At 39.2% G+C, this 15,496-nt stretch overlaps 1 protein-coding gene across 1 annotated transcript; it reads right to left on the bottom strand.

Moving 5' to 3' along the window:
• On the bottom strand, positions 1-7,247 carry LOC148733046 (neurexin-4-like). The gene is made up of 4 exons (XM_088758749.1): positions 7,074-7,247; positions 5,058-5,308; positions 4,579-4,690; positions 1-1,862 (listed from the first exon to the last, which is right to left on the bottom strand). The coding sequence occupies exons 1-4, from the start codon at positions 7,171-7,173 to the stop codon at positions 1,234-1,236; spliced, it is 1,092 nt and encodes a 363-aa protein (XP_088614875.1). The 5' UTR covers positions 7,174-7,247; the 3' UTR covers positions 1-1,233.
• Between the last annotated feature and the right edge of the window lie 8,249 nt (positions 7,248-15,496).

Below are 15,496 nucleotides of genomic sequence, written 5' to 3' on the forward strand. Positions count from 1 at the left end.
TAACCCTCCCCACTCAATGAGAAACTCAGAGTTTGATTGGTTTTACTCACATTCAATACAAATATCAGTCATTACATTATCAATGCTGCAGTCAGTTTAAACAATGACACCATGTTATAGCTATACAAACCTAAGAAGCTGTCTCGAAGGTCAATATCATAGTTAATTTAGAACAGTAACCTGCAGTGATGGGTATAACGGCTTGGCTACCCTGTGGCTCTCAAGATCTGCGTCAGTTGTCTGAAATGATAACTATAGTTTTCTTTGTGAGTTATCATGTCATGAAAGTTTGGCATTTAATGAAGGTAATAGCACCCCCCGCCCCCCTCCAAGCGACGCTGAAAGTTTGATTGGTAAATATTTTACTCAACTTTTACAAGTGTCAGCAATTACATTATCAATACTGCAGTCAGTGTAAAAGGTACTGGCAAGCTGCCTAGCAAGGCAACATTTTAGCGTAGTCAAGAACTCTTTAAAACGTTGCCAAATTGCGTGTCGTCCTCCGCAATAATTTTAACTTTAATCTACGGTTGTTAATGTACTAATAGAGTCTAGTGCACTAGATCTAAAAACTGTAATATGAGCAACTGCTAGAGATTTTTCGAAAAACCAACAGTACTGCGTATTTACATACTGGAAGAAATATATTCAATAGCACTAACTTGAGTTGAGTTTTAGTTGTGAGGTGGAGCAAGCACAAAAAAAACACTGCACTTCTACCATACTTGAAGCTGGTTATTAACAAATTATCAAGATATGTTCAGTTACACTCGTAGACGAGTTAATAAGTCAATTATTACCCTTAACAAATAACAAGCATCAAAGGTTAGATCGCAGCGTAGTTAGTCTAAATAGAATTAATCGCAATTACATTGACACTTTTACATTGGCACTCGAAGTTAACAATCTCTTGACAGTTAAGCGATACATCTGTCGTATTTATATTGACTATACAGGCTACCATTCAAACCAGCTTGCGGTCGAATTGGGCCAGCCTGGTTAGATATTGCCGATAAATAAATAAATTACAAAGAACTGAAAAGGGTAAGGTATGTTATTTTTTCATCATCAAATTATCGTTGTGAAGTTTTGCCACACGAAATTAGTAAAAAAGAGTCGTTAAATAAACCTTTCAAAAGCATCACTGACAATGCCTCGCAAATTTTATCTTAATTAAGTTTTCCACTGGATCCGACTGTTAGTATTCGTTAAATATTCTGTTATTTCATACAATCAGGCGATTCCATAACACTTAAACTTTCCCAAGGTGTGGTAACCCTTCTCGTGAAATTTGTTTGGGAGGTCAAAATCTGTGTCTCCAAACCTCAGCTGCTTAACTGGCAGATGTGTCTTGTTAGTAAGGACACCACTATCTTCACGCCATACATTGTCATTCACGTGACAGTTACAGTAGGCCGTGTGGTTGTCTGGAATTTTGGCACATGTGTTGTTCATTCCGCATGCGCACTTGTTACTTTCAGGTGCTGCACCGCTCCAGTAGGTCATTTTCAGAGAATCACGCGAAACCCAAAAGCCATCTTTCAATGTAGAACCAAGGCACTCGTACTTAATGAACTGCTCGCAAAACTGGGAAACGTTGATGAGACTCACCAGTTGAGATATGCTCGCTCCTTTGTAGGATATATTTCGCGAGTAGGATCCCGGGAGTGTGTAATTGTCCACCAATGTCCTGTTTTCGCTGTCGTGACTTATGACAGTCACACCAACTCCGTCTTTGTCACTCATGTCACAGGTGACGAGGAAAGGCAGCAATCTTCCTTCACCATCAGGATCTATCTGACAGATTCCGCTTTTCGCTTTCGGATCGAGCTTCTTTAAGTCACTGCAAGATCTTGGTAATACTGTGAAAAGAAAGAAAACCTTACGGTTGATGTACTAGTGTGTATTACCAACCTACAGACTCGCATAATTGTTGTATTCGTCTTCGCATCCATCTCACGTTCAGAATTCCATTCCTTTTTCTCAGTTTCTAAGACTTCGTCGTTTATGTAGTGATGACTCTGATTTCCACCCCAAATCAGAGTCAATGTGCCAGTTTTTCGATAAACGTGGTTACCCTGATTCTGTCGTTCAAGCGGGTTACCACCGCCCCCAACTTATTGATTGACATTCAGCACTACAAGCGTCACAAAAGGAAGATTCCGACCGCATTCCATTCACTCTCACGTTTCACCCTTACAACCACTCAGTTAAATTCATCATTCTTAAAAACTTTAAATTCGTTCAAAACGATCCGGAGACAAGCACTATCTTTTCGCAGCCTCGGCTCATTTCATTCAAACGCGACAAAAACGTAGGCAATTTTTTGGTCAGAAGTTCTTTTCAGACTAATGACCAACCAGGCACTTTTAAATGCGCTCGTGCACGATGCAAAACGTGTCCTTTCATTTACAACACTGAGAAAATATCGGGACCCAAACGATCCATTAAGATCACTGATCACTTCATGTGCACCTCCGCCAATGTAATTTATTGCATAACTTGCACTTATTGCAAAAAGATTTACATCGGCGAAACAGGCAGAAGACTAGGTGACCGATTCCGAGAACACCTTCGAGATGTGGAAAGGAATGACAGGGACACCTCGAAACCAGTCGCTGGACATTTTGATTTATTTAACCATTCTAAGTAACACATGGCAATCTGTGGTCTTTCCTTACACTTAGGTAGCACGGAAAGCCGGAAAACTCTTGAACAAAAGCTCATCTTTCACACCGGCAGTCTAAATCCCACAGGTATCAGCGAATGCTTTTCATTCCACTAATTTATTCGTGCTTTTCTCGTTGCCACGTTCCCACCAATGACGTAGCTCCTTTTTCTGCCTTTAAAAGCACACACAACCCACAATTCCCCTATTCACTCCGACGAAATGCTAACGCTCGAAAAGTCAGCTTTTATAATCGTAACGGTGGCTAACTTACCATTTCAACTTTGTTAATATATTCAAATTATTTCGTTACCCCCACCAACGCAGCCTCAAACAGTTTCTTTAGAAACTATCAGCCTTTATTCCTTAGCGTGAGAAGTTTCTTTTTCCATGGACGGCGGAGCGATCGCTTTAGACTAGGTTTACACTCGAGGAAATTGCTCCGGATTCGTGATGAATCCGAAACGTTTTAGTACCGGATTCATTCTGCCGTTTACACGAAAGTGGACGAATCCGAAATAAAAATTTCCCGGTTTCGTCGTGTCTCCGGAGATTTTAAATCCGGAATTTAATGTGGGAACTTTGAATCCGATAACTTTTCAATCCGGAAAGTTTTGTCGTGTAACCGCTTTTTTTCTCGAATCCGGATATTATTTCCACCTGCAATCTTTTGAGTTTGCGGTGAAACCAAAATGGATCTGGTGCTAACATTGCTGGCGGTCTCCGGTTGCCTAAGCTTGTTGCAGGTTCAGGCGATAAATTTTATCATGTGTACCGCAGTATTTCTGAAGAAACGCAAATTATTATTGCAAAGACGTTTGACGTCAGCCACACTTGATCGCCGACGACGTAGACTACTTGGCATCTGTCCAACTCAAATTTACCTCAGTGGCATCTGGATCTACTCTAGCCTTTTTTGGGGGAGGCATTTTCACTTTGTCGATCGAACGACGAAACAACACTGGGCTTGGTAACCATTCCATTTCGAATGTTCCCGGAGTTGTCGTTGTGTGTAAACGGTCAGGAATCCGAATATCCTTTCAGTGTAAACGCCTACGAATCCGAATACTCCAAAATTGATGAATCCGGTAACATTTACGAATCCGGAAAACTCTCCTCTAGTGTAAACCTAGTCTCAGTAACTATCTCGCATTTGTAAAGAGGTGTTATCTTTTGTCTCACAGATAAATCACGAATAAGTCACGTTATTACATCGCTTGCAGCGCCCGTGGGCAAGATGAGGCGAATCCTTTGTTCTCATTGGCTGCCCGAGCGGGAAATATGGGCCCATCTTCCCTGCCCAGAATTTCCCGCATTGATCCCGCGCTAGAAAAAAAATACAACCAGAACTACGTTTGTAATTCTTGGACAATTTCGGCGATGGAAACGCAAAAAGCGGCAGAAGATAGTCAAAATAGTAGAACGGAAACGACTCTCGTGAGTTTGATGTGCTACAAACACATTCGGGTTTCATTCCCGGCTCTCAACAAAGCGAAATCTTTTTGCAATATAGTAAATCTTTTATGAACCGAGCTTGTTCAGTCAAGATGGCTCGATATTAGTCTCGTTCTTTTTTTTGCATTTTCATGGCCTCGACTTCGTCTCGGTCCAAAAAAAAAAGAAGAAAAAGAACTCGGTTTGTATCCAACCATCTTGACCTCAAGCTTGGTTAATAAAGCAAATATATAGTCACGCGTCAGTGACAAACGCCAGCCGATTCTATTTGACATGCTTAGTATTTTCAGTTTGATTTCAAGTACCTATGGAGGTTAAAACAACTTTCTTCGTGGGAACTTATAGGCAGATGACTTTTTGTGTCCATCAACAAAATCTTCATCTGCTTTTAGAATATATATTGATCACGGATCAGGGACAACTAGATTTTCAAAATAACAAAATTTTTACAGTACCACTGCAATTTGCTCCAGCGTATCCAGGAACACATACACATCGAAACCCTTTGCTGGTGAAACCAACTTGGCAAGTTCCGTTATTGACACAAGGGCTGCTACTACAGGGATTCTGTTCAAAAGAAACAAAAACAACGCACTGATTAAAAAAAGGAGAGAACATCTTTCTCAATTATTTATATTTACCACACTAGAATGAATATTTACAAGAAAGCATGATAAACTACGTCGAATTACAATAATGCTAATGGCCAGGCTTATACATGTATAAGGTTGGGTTTCCTCCCAAAAGAACAAAAACTCTTATTAATGTACAGCATCGAACAAGAAGTGTAGGTGTGAGGCTAGATTCAGATCAAGGTGGGGAGAAGAAGTAAAAAATAAAAATGCTAGTCTAAAATTATAAAGCGCTGAGCAAGTGTTCGAGTTTGAATTCTTCTCATTCCAAACATAACTTTAAGTTTAAGAGAAGCATTCACCTCAATCGCCAGGTAGTAAGCATTCACTTCTTGAAAGGTTAGTTCATTTTTATCAACCGTGGCGTTATTCAACTCACAGTTGTACTTTCCTCCGTCTAAAGGTTTCACATTTATGGAGACACAGTTAGGCTCCATATAACACATCGTGCGACAGCTCCCCTCACTGAGGACCTCACTACTCCTAATCACATGCCCCTTAATTGCCCTATTTGCAATCGGTTCCTCAAACAGGATGATGCGACACTCGTCAGCTGCAAAAAAAACAAAAAATGCCGAAAAGAAAAAGAACAAAATTAAAGAAATAAATAAATGGAGGTACCGTCTCCTACAGGGTTTGGGGTAGGAGACGTTAATTTCCCACGCACGAGATTACTTTGTGATGGATGTCCTTCCCTGGGGTGGGATGGGTTGGATTTATTGAGTAAACTGCTCGCATGGTTCGCATATGTTCCGTTCTAGTCCTACCCTACTGCGGTAATGCAGTGAAAATGGTTAGAAAAAAAAAGAAAAAGAAAAAGAAAAAGAAAACTTACAGCCAAGGTTTTTAAATTGTTTTTTGAAACGTCTGTATCAGCCGTTTTTTTTTTCCTCTCAAACAATTAACAATGAATATTTGCAGGAACTATTATTTGTAGGTTTAAAATACACCATTGGCATGGATTATAACTCTCAATTTTTAGCCTAGAGTAAACAAACAAAAAAAACCACGAGCCGATTTTAAAGAGAAAATGAACACTCGCAAAGGATTTCTCGGCAACGAGTGGAAATAAGCGAAAGAAAACTTTACTTAATAAACAAAATGGCTAATATAGCATTGCTTCCATGTTATGTCCCTACCTGTGCAGCCTGCACAAAAAGGTGAACACGATTCCGGAGAAATTGACAAAAACAGAGACGATTAATGGCTTCTCTCGGTCAAATTTATACAAAGACGCCATTTCAATCTTTTCTAAGATTGAATCAGTCACAACTGGAAAGCGACAACGTAAATGAAGGTTTCAACTTCCTTTCCCCATGACTAATGACAACAACTAACAGATTGACGGACTACGGTTATTGTTTTGATGAAGCCCCGCAAACACGTGCCTAGAGTTTCCATTTGTTCATTCAAGAAGCAATTTCCGCTTCCAGTGAAGTTTGAATTTTTGGATCATATGCCACTGAGTTATGTACAGATTTCTACACGCCCGCACTTCACCTCTTTGGTATTTATGATCCGAACTAGTTGCTGGCTTTCAATTTTGATGCTACTCAAATAAGAGAAGACATGCGTTGCGTCACCTCGATGAATTATCAATGAATTCCTGGTTCAAATTTCCTGTCGAGCGCTTAGCTAGAACTTTCCTAAACAGATTTTAAGAAAGACGAAGTGAAAAAAGACATGGATGGCAAAGGTCAGGCATAGAAAAAAAAGCCACAAGTCGATACATGGCGAACACAATAATGCATTTCAACGATCGACTTTCAACGCCATTGAGCGAAATGAGGGTATGTTGATGACTGAGATTTTTCGTGAGCTAGTTGCGAGCTGCCTTCGGTAACCTCGATAGAAAGACTGTCGCACTTCATCTCTGGAGTGTAGTAGGAAACCCTATCACTATCAGTCAACAAGTTATGTTAAGTACGTACAGGCAGTGAGATTTAAAAGTTTTGTTTAACTATCATCAGCAAACTCTATAAATGTTTCTTTTTTTAGCCGAATCGTTTCTCGTAAAATGCTCTTGGCAGCTGTGATCTCGGTAATCGAGGAGAAAAGAAGCGAATTTCAATTTAGGAAAATGAGTTCGAAACAATAAAACTCATCCTTGATGAGCGAAAAAAAATAACATTGACCCGGTTAAAATATTGTCCAATTGATCAAAACTGTAATTGTTGTTTTACGTGAGGCAGATCATCCCTCAAGTCATCACACACAGGAAGTGTTATTTCTCAGCTCACGCCATAATTAATACCTCATCGCATCCTACAACTACACGGTTTTGAAATTCACTTCTATCAAAATAATTTTAAACTCACCATTGTAAGCAATAACTGATGCTAATCTGATTCCAAGCAAAAAAACAAGGATAACAGGGAAAGTTCTCGCTCCCCTCTTGACATGATCCGTGGAGTTCATTCTTGCGCAAACCACTTGATAGCGGAGGTAAAACAGTTCAAAATACTGCAGCTCCAACCTACTTTATACTTATTAGACTGTTAAATTATCACAAGTAGTCTAAACAGGATGAAATTGCAGTGCAGCAGGTGCAACATTATTGAGATGAAATGTTTGAAAACCACTTCACACTGGATAAAAATAAATATTAATATGTGGCTAATTTCGACGATTCGCTTAATTAACTTAAAAACACTCCTATTCCATAGGCGATTTCTACTGAGAAACTAAGTTTTCAGTCAATCAAATTTACATGACTTTGATAATTACGTTCAATTTACGCATCCTTGTTATGAAATTTCTTTGTTTACCCAAAGGCTATTTAGACTCTTAAGACTCATAAAATAGAAAGGTTTCTAGAATGAATGACGGTTGACAATTAATTACCAAGGTGGAGGTGAATAGACTTAGTTAATTCACTAGCCATAAACTGAAGAATTTGTTAGCGAGTACATGATAAAGAAAACAGAGGCTACTCAAATTAAAGAGAGAGGCTTGACCGAAACATTTTATTTAAGTAGTGGTAAAGGTAACTTAAAGGGCTTCCAAGCAAACTTTGAAACATTTTTTTTTAACACGTATCTGTTACAATCCGATAACTGTCAGTTGGAGAGGAAAGGAGAGAAATTAAAGCGCATGCACTCCTTTCAGTGAACAGCAGTATTTGTATGGCAAACGCACACGAGTTAAATGACCATAGGGACGATCTTCTCTTAAAAAACACTGAGAGATTTTACAGAAAGTATTAATCATTTCCAACGACGATCAATTGTGAAGATTCACCTCTGTTTAGTTTGAAATGCCACCGAAAGACAAATTGTAAGTGACCGTGTTTTGGAGTAAGAGTCTGCTTGTTTATTTTCTGCAATGACATATGCAAATCTTGTCTTTCTTCCACCAAAAAACTAAGGTGAAATGAGGCGCTTTTTCGACTTCTTAGAAAGGAAAATATGTTCGAAACAATCAAACTCACCCCCGATCACCATGTAAAATAACACTGACACGGTTAAAATCTTTTTCACCTTTCACCAAATCTGTAATAAAATTGCAATATATTATATGAAGCTGATAATCCTCAAAATCACCATATACAGGCAGTGTTATTTCTCTCAAGCCATGACAGACTAAATAACTTATCACATCCACAGTTTTTGAATTCCTTGTTACTAGCCGAATGAGTCACCAGCGCAAGTAAAAATCGATGCTAATCTGACTCCGAGCAAAATACTAAGGATAGTAGGGAAAGTTCTCGCTCTACCCTTGAAATAATCTGATGAGCTCATTTTCACGCAGACCACTTGGCTGCACCAGTAAAACAGTTCAAAACACTGCACCTCCCAACTAGTTTAAACCTGTCAATGATCACTCTCGACAGAACGAACTTAGAGTGTAGCAGGTGAAGACTTGTTTATTGAGTGGAAATGCTTCATAACTCGCTCTAGTAACGACTGGCTGAAAGTCAATATTAAGTACGTACCTAATTTCGATCTAAGTCATGGAGATTAGGGGAAGTATCCTTTGATGTAGTTTCAAAACACACTGATCCCCTAATATTCATGAGAAATTCAAATTTTCAGAGTCAAACCTGCCAAGTCAATAAACCTTCCGCGTCTTTATTACCTTTCAATTTACGCATCATTGTTACGAAATTTCTTTGTTTACCTAAAGGCTTTTCAAACTCTTTAGACTCATTACAAAGAGAAGTTTTTCTAAAAAAAGGAATACAAATGTCCAAGTTAAACCAAAACTGTGCCACCTACGCACTTCAGTGCTACCCGCGAACAGCCCTCTCTAATTGACAGAATTTTGAAGAAAAAAAATAATGAAAAAGTTCCTCGCGGCTTAGTAATTACTTCGACTACCAGAATATTCAACTTCCTCTTAACCTTCAACTCGTCTTAATAAATTGTTTTCGAAACTTTTTGTCTGTTATAAAATTTTCTATATAAAATGGCGAAAAGAAACAGGTTTGCTTCAGTTAAGTGCGAGTATTTGGAAAAGGAATCTTCATCCAATATATACGGTCACAGTCTCTTGCATCTTCGCCACGCAGTTTCTTTCATTGTCCTACAGAATTATGGTACCTGTTGTCAACCACTGCGAAAAGCTTATGGATAAAAAACCGCGTCAATCAACTTTCACTTGGTAACTACGAAAGCGGTAGACGTTAGTATTTCACAGCCAAGGTGTTACTATTGAAACATCTAAATTGGACAAAACTGACTGACTACTGAGAGGGCTAATGAGTTAAGTTAAGTAAAATATGTACGGCGCCGGCTGGCGGCCTTTGTTTTGGGCTCTCGCATTACTTGCTTTCAGATACGTAAATACTGTGTCTAACGACACAAAATGTGGATTTAAATCAGTCTAGACTACTTTGGGTTTAGCCGGACTAAATTTTTTGGTTCAACGCAGCCAAAATGCGCTAGTTTGCTCGCAATGTCGATGTCTTCGAGCGCTAGAGCTTCGACCGGCCCCAAACTCAGTCAAGAGCCCAATTACGAAATGGTGCAAACATGGAATGGTGGTTGCTACACTGTCAGAATATGGCTTCATCAAAGAATTATCCGTTGATATGGATGTCCAAGTTACACCTGGACCGATAAGCGCAACTCCTGAACTACAGAATAACCTACAGAGTAGTTTAGGGGGTCATCCCGGCCATTCCGTAGAGGCCTGGGTCCGAGTCACTCTGATGAATTAGTTATTCATATGGCGTAGGTGCACGAGGGGTTTAGGGTTAGGGTTTAGGGGTAGGGTTTAGGGTTTAGAAAATTAGTATTCATAATGCATAGGGTTTTTGCATCTCATTTAAAAAAAAAAAACGGTTTTCAAGGTGACGTCTCACACAAAGGGAACAAAAGAATCCAAGATGGCGAAGGGATTAAGTCAAACACACTGTTTATTGCATACGTAATATTTATTGTGAAGGTGTAGTCTGATCGTCTGGGTGAGTGTAGTCCTGAGAAGGACTGTTGTCGATGGCAGTGACTGACGTTTCGACAACCTGTGCGGAAGTCCTTATCAGAGACAAGTGGATGATTGTTGTCAAGAAGTGGATGATTGTTGTCTGTTGACAACAGACAACGATGTAATATTTATTGTCACAAAACACCGAGAAAAGAGAATGGACCCTATATTACGCGTTTGGGTATCGCTAGTTAGACATACTAATCTAACCGACTAGGACTGTGAGCAGAATTTGTATTTATAAGAGTCGCAAAAGATTATTTGTCACACAACACGTTGTCATACAAGGTCTTTAGAGCGAAGAACTTGAAAATAAGTGACATAGACCAAAATGAAGGCATCAGTTGACAGTATAACTGATGGTATGTATTTTTTTCTCCCACTTCTTGGTCGTAGGTTTCAATTTCCTCGATGTAGGTAGTCACTTGTTTGCGCATGACGCCGAGATCATGTTTATCGGTTTTTTTTCTTTGAATATGACTAATAACTCGTCTAATATGGCTCCCGCCCATTGAGGGTATTTTTTCATGTCTTTGCCCAAGTGAGTTAAAAAAGAGTTCTTTAGGCGACGCCAAAAAAGCGGTTATCGCATCAAATTAGTGACATGACAAAGTCAGGGGGAGGAGGAATCTTACGAGCATTATAACGCACTCCTAAATCTGTAAGAGATTTACGATCGTAAGACACAGGGATTGACAAGCTGTCAAAGTGTTCGGGTAGATATAAACCTTGTCGCTATAAACTCTTGGTCAGTATCATAATGTCTGACTCTTACGATTTCTCCTGTGATTGCGGTCAATGCGAATGGTGTGTACTAAAAGAAGAAGAAATAGAGAGAGAAGCGTTTTGGCAGGACAATTTAAAAAGAATAGGAGCACTCTAGAAACCAAAGTAAATAGACGAAATATGAGTGTTTATTATGAATGATACACAGTATCACGCAACTACCCATACCGGTTCTAGGACAATAGAGTATCCACACTTGAAAATTAGAAGGAAATGTATGAGAGATGTAGGAAGGAAACACTACATAAAAGCGTTGAATAAATCATGGTTTAGGGTTAAATTGCGTAGGTTATAGGAGCGTGTTTTTTTCATAATTTGAAAAAATAAAGGTCATCTGAGATGGCGTAAAACAAAAATAATGAAACCTAAGATGGCGTTTAATCCTCCCTTAGGGAAAATGATTTCAAGATAAAATGAATATTCAAAAAACCTTCATTTTAGAATAAAAGGAAAAAAATTGTGGATTCGAACCTGGGTTATTGCGATCACTCACACGACCACACCCCTCTCACCCTAAGCCCAATTCCCTGACCCAGTTATTCCCATATTAAAATCAAAATAAAAACACTAACAGTCAAACATCAGAGTGAGACAAACAATGGAAACAATAAAACGCAAGATGGCGACTCATACTTCCAATGGTAAAAGGGATTTCAAGATGTCATTAGCATTCGTATCCTGTAAAAAAAAAAAATCGAGAATAAAAGAGGTTTGTTTCCGCCTAAACCCTATGATGGGATGTGAATAATTCATCCTACTCCAATAAAATGAAAATAATTGGGATGGTGATCACTCAGTTCATGAGTATTCAAAATTCTCTGAAAATGAACAGTGGTCTGTTCGAGGTAAAAACATGCGATAGCTCTTTTCTCAATAAAAATGTTTACTTTAGTTCAAATCTTAATTAAAAATAAACTGTAACGTGTGAGTGTGATCACTAGCAGTGACGAAGGTGTTTGACTTTAAATTCTAAACAAAATTCCGCAAGTGAGGAAAAAAAAATAACCACAATGCATCGACGCAATTCAATCACAGTGATTCGAAGAGAAATAATTAAATCTCCCGTTTCATACATTAAAAAATTATCAGAAAAAAATCGAACGAAAAGGGAATTAAAAAACGCAGCACCATGCTCATGAAGATTCCCATTTCTCGGGAAAAATGAACCATAGAGCAGACAAACTGGGGGAAAATACGAAATGCCAGCAGGCGTTGTAACCTAGGTAGTGTCATTATTATCTGTCCATCAAATTTTAATCAAGTCATAGCATCCTTACATTTTTTCGGATAAAAGTCAATGACCTGTCTGTCCAAATTGTTTCCGAGTTATGACATGTGTCAATCAATGATAGACCAATGGAAATCTAGCAATGGGTGTATAAGAGTGGCTATGAGTCGGAATGGTATGATCATACATGGGACCAAAGTGATGATGAAGAAAGTTCCATTTCATCCAATCAGACAAGTGGTGCATCTCACTGAAATCCATCCCTGCATAGAAGTCGAAGAGAAGATAAATAGAATCAAACCGTTCCTGGATACTCCGTTTAAACAGAAAATAAAAGCGATAAAAGAGAGGCAACATAGGAAGTACCTATATACAAGCAAGTTTTACACAAAACCTCGACATCTATATGTAATAAAGCGATTGGAAGAACTACAAGGAGCATAATCCAAAGACAACTTTAGCTCATATGATATGGACTTGCTTTACATGTTACGAAACATGACTAAAACGTGGAAACATTGCATGTAGGCAGCCTCATAAACTCCGCAAAAAGTGAACTCGGAAAAGTCAACAAAAAAATTCTCGACAACATCAACTCAACGATCAGAAAAACAACGAAGCTCAACCATAGGAAAAACACATCAGATGTAATAAATAGGTTCACTGACATACCCAGCAAGCAGAAGCATTCGTTCGCCTCGTTCGACATCGACAGCTTCTACCCATCCATCACAGAATCTCTTCTCTATAAAGCAATTTCTTTTGCCAAGAATTAAACAACAATCAGCGACAAAGACATCGAAATAATCATGCACTGCCGGAAATCGCTTTTATTCCACAACGAGACCGTCTGGATAAAAAAAAAACCAAAGCAGCCTGTTCGACGTCACTATGGGCAGCTTCGACGGAGCGGAAGTTTGCGAGCTTATCGGGTTTTCCTCCTGAACAGCCTCGGCGAAAAATACGGCAGGAACAACGTAGGACTCTACAGGGACTACGTGCTGATGCTTCTAAGAAACACAAGCGGACCACAATCTGAACGCCGGGACCACAAAGGACCTCACACGTGAATTCAAGAAACAAGACCTGAACATCTCCATAAGCACAAACCTCAAAATCTGCAACTTCCTCGACGTCACCCTAAACCTCGCGGACAGAAGCCACTATACATACAGAAAGCCTAACAACGAAACCCTTTACATCTACACCAATTCCAACCACCCGCCAATAATAATAAAACACATACCTGCAGCAATCGGCCAAAGAATCTCCTGCATCTCCTCAAGCAAAGAACTCTTCAAAAAAACCAAGCCACACTACGAAAGTGCACTCAAACAAAGCGGACACGGCGAAAAGCTAACCTACACCGAAAGCAAGAAACCTGAAACTCACAACCGCAAGAGCAGACAAAGAAACATAACTTGGTTTAATCCGCCCTACAGCATGAACGTGCAAACAAACATCGGCAGAGAATTCTTGAGCCTCGTCAGCAAGCATTTTCCAAAAAATCACCGGTACAACAAGATTTTCAACAAAAACAGCATAAAAGTTAGCTATAGCTGCACTGACAACCTGCAAACCATAATAAAGAGATACAACAGGAAAATCCTTGAGACAAGCAAGACACTCCCCACAGAAAACAACTGTAACTGCAGGAAAAAAACGACTGCCCTCTGAAAGACAACTGCCTCACTTCAAGCGTCGTCTACAACGCCAACGTAACAACTGAAAATGACACAACCGGAAAGAATTGCATTGGACAAACGGAAGTAACCTTTAAACAACGCTACACACAGCACAAACTTTCTTTGTGAAAGAGAAACTATTCAAGCAGCACGGAACTATCAAAGTATATCTGAGCACTCAAAGACAGCAACACCAACTTCACAATTAACTGGAGTATTTTAGCGACCGCCCCGGCCTACAACAACAAAAACAAGCGGCACCACTTGTGCCTCACAGAGAAACTTTATAAATTGACTTTATGGCACGGTATGTTTTCCATCGATAATAAACCGTCTGACGATCGCAGCGCAAGCTGCGTGAAACTCAGAGTAATGGTGAAACGATCTTCCTGTCATTAATTTGTAACCGCTATTGAAACGCTCTGCAACCCGCATCGAGCACTCTTTCACAGCCACGACTTCTCCTAGTCTATATATATATATATAACAAGTCGTTAGTGGAACTCTCAGGCCAACAAAGGTGCACCGCGCCTGGAGGATCAATAGAGAACCACGCAGCAAACACGAACGTAGAAAGTTTAAAAATTTTGAGGATAGACAACTTCTGACGTCAAAAATATAAAAATTTTAATAAAAAATGTTTCAGTCCGAGACCTTCTTCAGTTATTTACAACTTTTGAAATAAAAACAGAGCATTAAATAAGATCGATGTGCTAATGATTACGTAATTACAGATAACGACTAATGAACTGGTGCTAATAAAAAGATAACAAAAAACCTAATTACAAAGAAAGCAATGGACAAAATACAAGAAACAAACCCTAAAAACTAAGAGATAAGAATACTAAATATGTTAAAATGAATGGCGTAACCAATTGCAAAGAAGCAATGCGGCAAGCAAAAAAAAGGGGAGGCCTACTTTTCACTACAACTGTAAACCGTAACAAAATCTCAAATCAAGGCCTTTGGAGCCCGAAAGGGCAAATTAGCAACAAAATCCTTGGAGGGGCCCTTAAATGATACTAATCATAATAAGATCCCTCGACAGGGTCTCTGAGCCCAATCCACACCTAATTAAAGGGCCGACAAAATCCAAGAAAAGGGCCTTTGAACGATCAATTAGTAGCGCCTAATATAAGATGGAAAATTAATTATAGCAAATTCTATTTTTCCAATGAAATTCCTTTCTTTTATTCAAACCATGGCGTGCCAAAGAGAACAATTGAGCACTGCAATAAGCCTCTTTTGTGATTAAAAGCCTATCGATCTCTTCAGAGCCATTAGGGGCCTGTACCTGATCGATGCATTGGAACGAAAAATCGTCCAGGGTGTGTGGGGTTTTGTTAAAGTGTATCGCTACTTCACAAGTTGTTTTGTTTGTGAGCATAGCAGATTTGTGATTTCGAAATCTAACTTTAAAGTCGGTAGTAGTAGATCCCACGTATTGCAGGCGACATCTCTTGCAAGAAGCCAAGTAAATCACATTTTTACAATCACAGGAAAGTCTAGAGTGAATGGTGTAATTTTTGCCCGTCTGAGAGCTGAGAAATTATTTAGATTCAACAAAGAAATTCTGACAGAGATCGCATCTTTTCCTATCGCATGTAAAGCAGCC

The sequence above is a fragment of the Stylophora pistillata genome, chromosome 4 (assembly GCF_964205215.1).
Source record: "Stylophora pistillata chromosome 4, jaStyPist1.2, whole genome shotgun sequence".
NCBI lineage: Eukaryota > Metazoa > Cnidaria > Anthozoa > Scleractinia > Pocilloporidae > Stylophora > Stylophora pistillata.

Excerpts from the sequence above, each read along its gene's own strand:
- LOC148733046 (XM_088758749.1), bottom strand. The coding sequence starts at position 7,173 with ATGAACTCCACGGATCATGTCAAGAGGGGAGCGAGAACTTTCCCTGTT. Across the intron at positions 4,691-5,057 it reads CTTACTACCTGGCGATTGAG|AATCCCTGTAGTAGCAGCCC; the intron begins GTGAATGCTTCT and ends TCTTTTGAACAG. Across the intron at positions 1,863-4,578 it reads CGCTGGAGCAAATTGCAGTG|TATTACCAAGATCTTGCAGT; the intron begins GTACTGTAAAAA and ends TTCTTTTCACAG.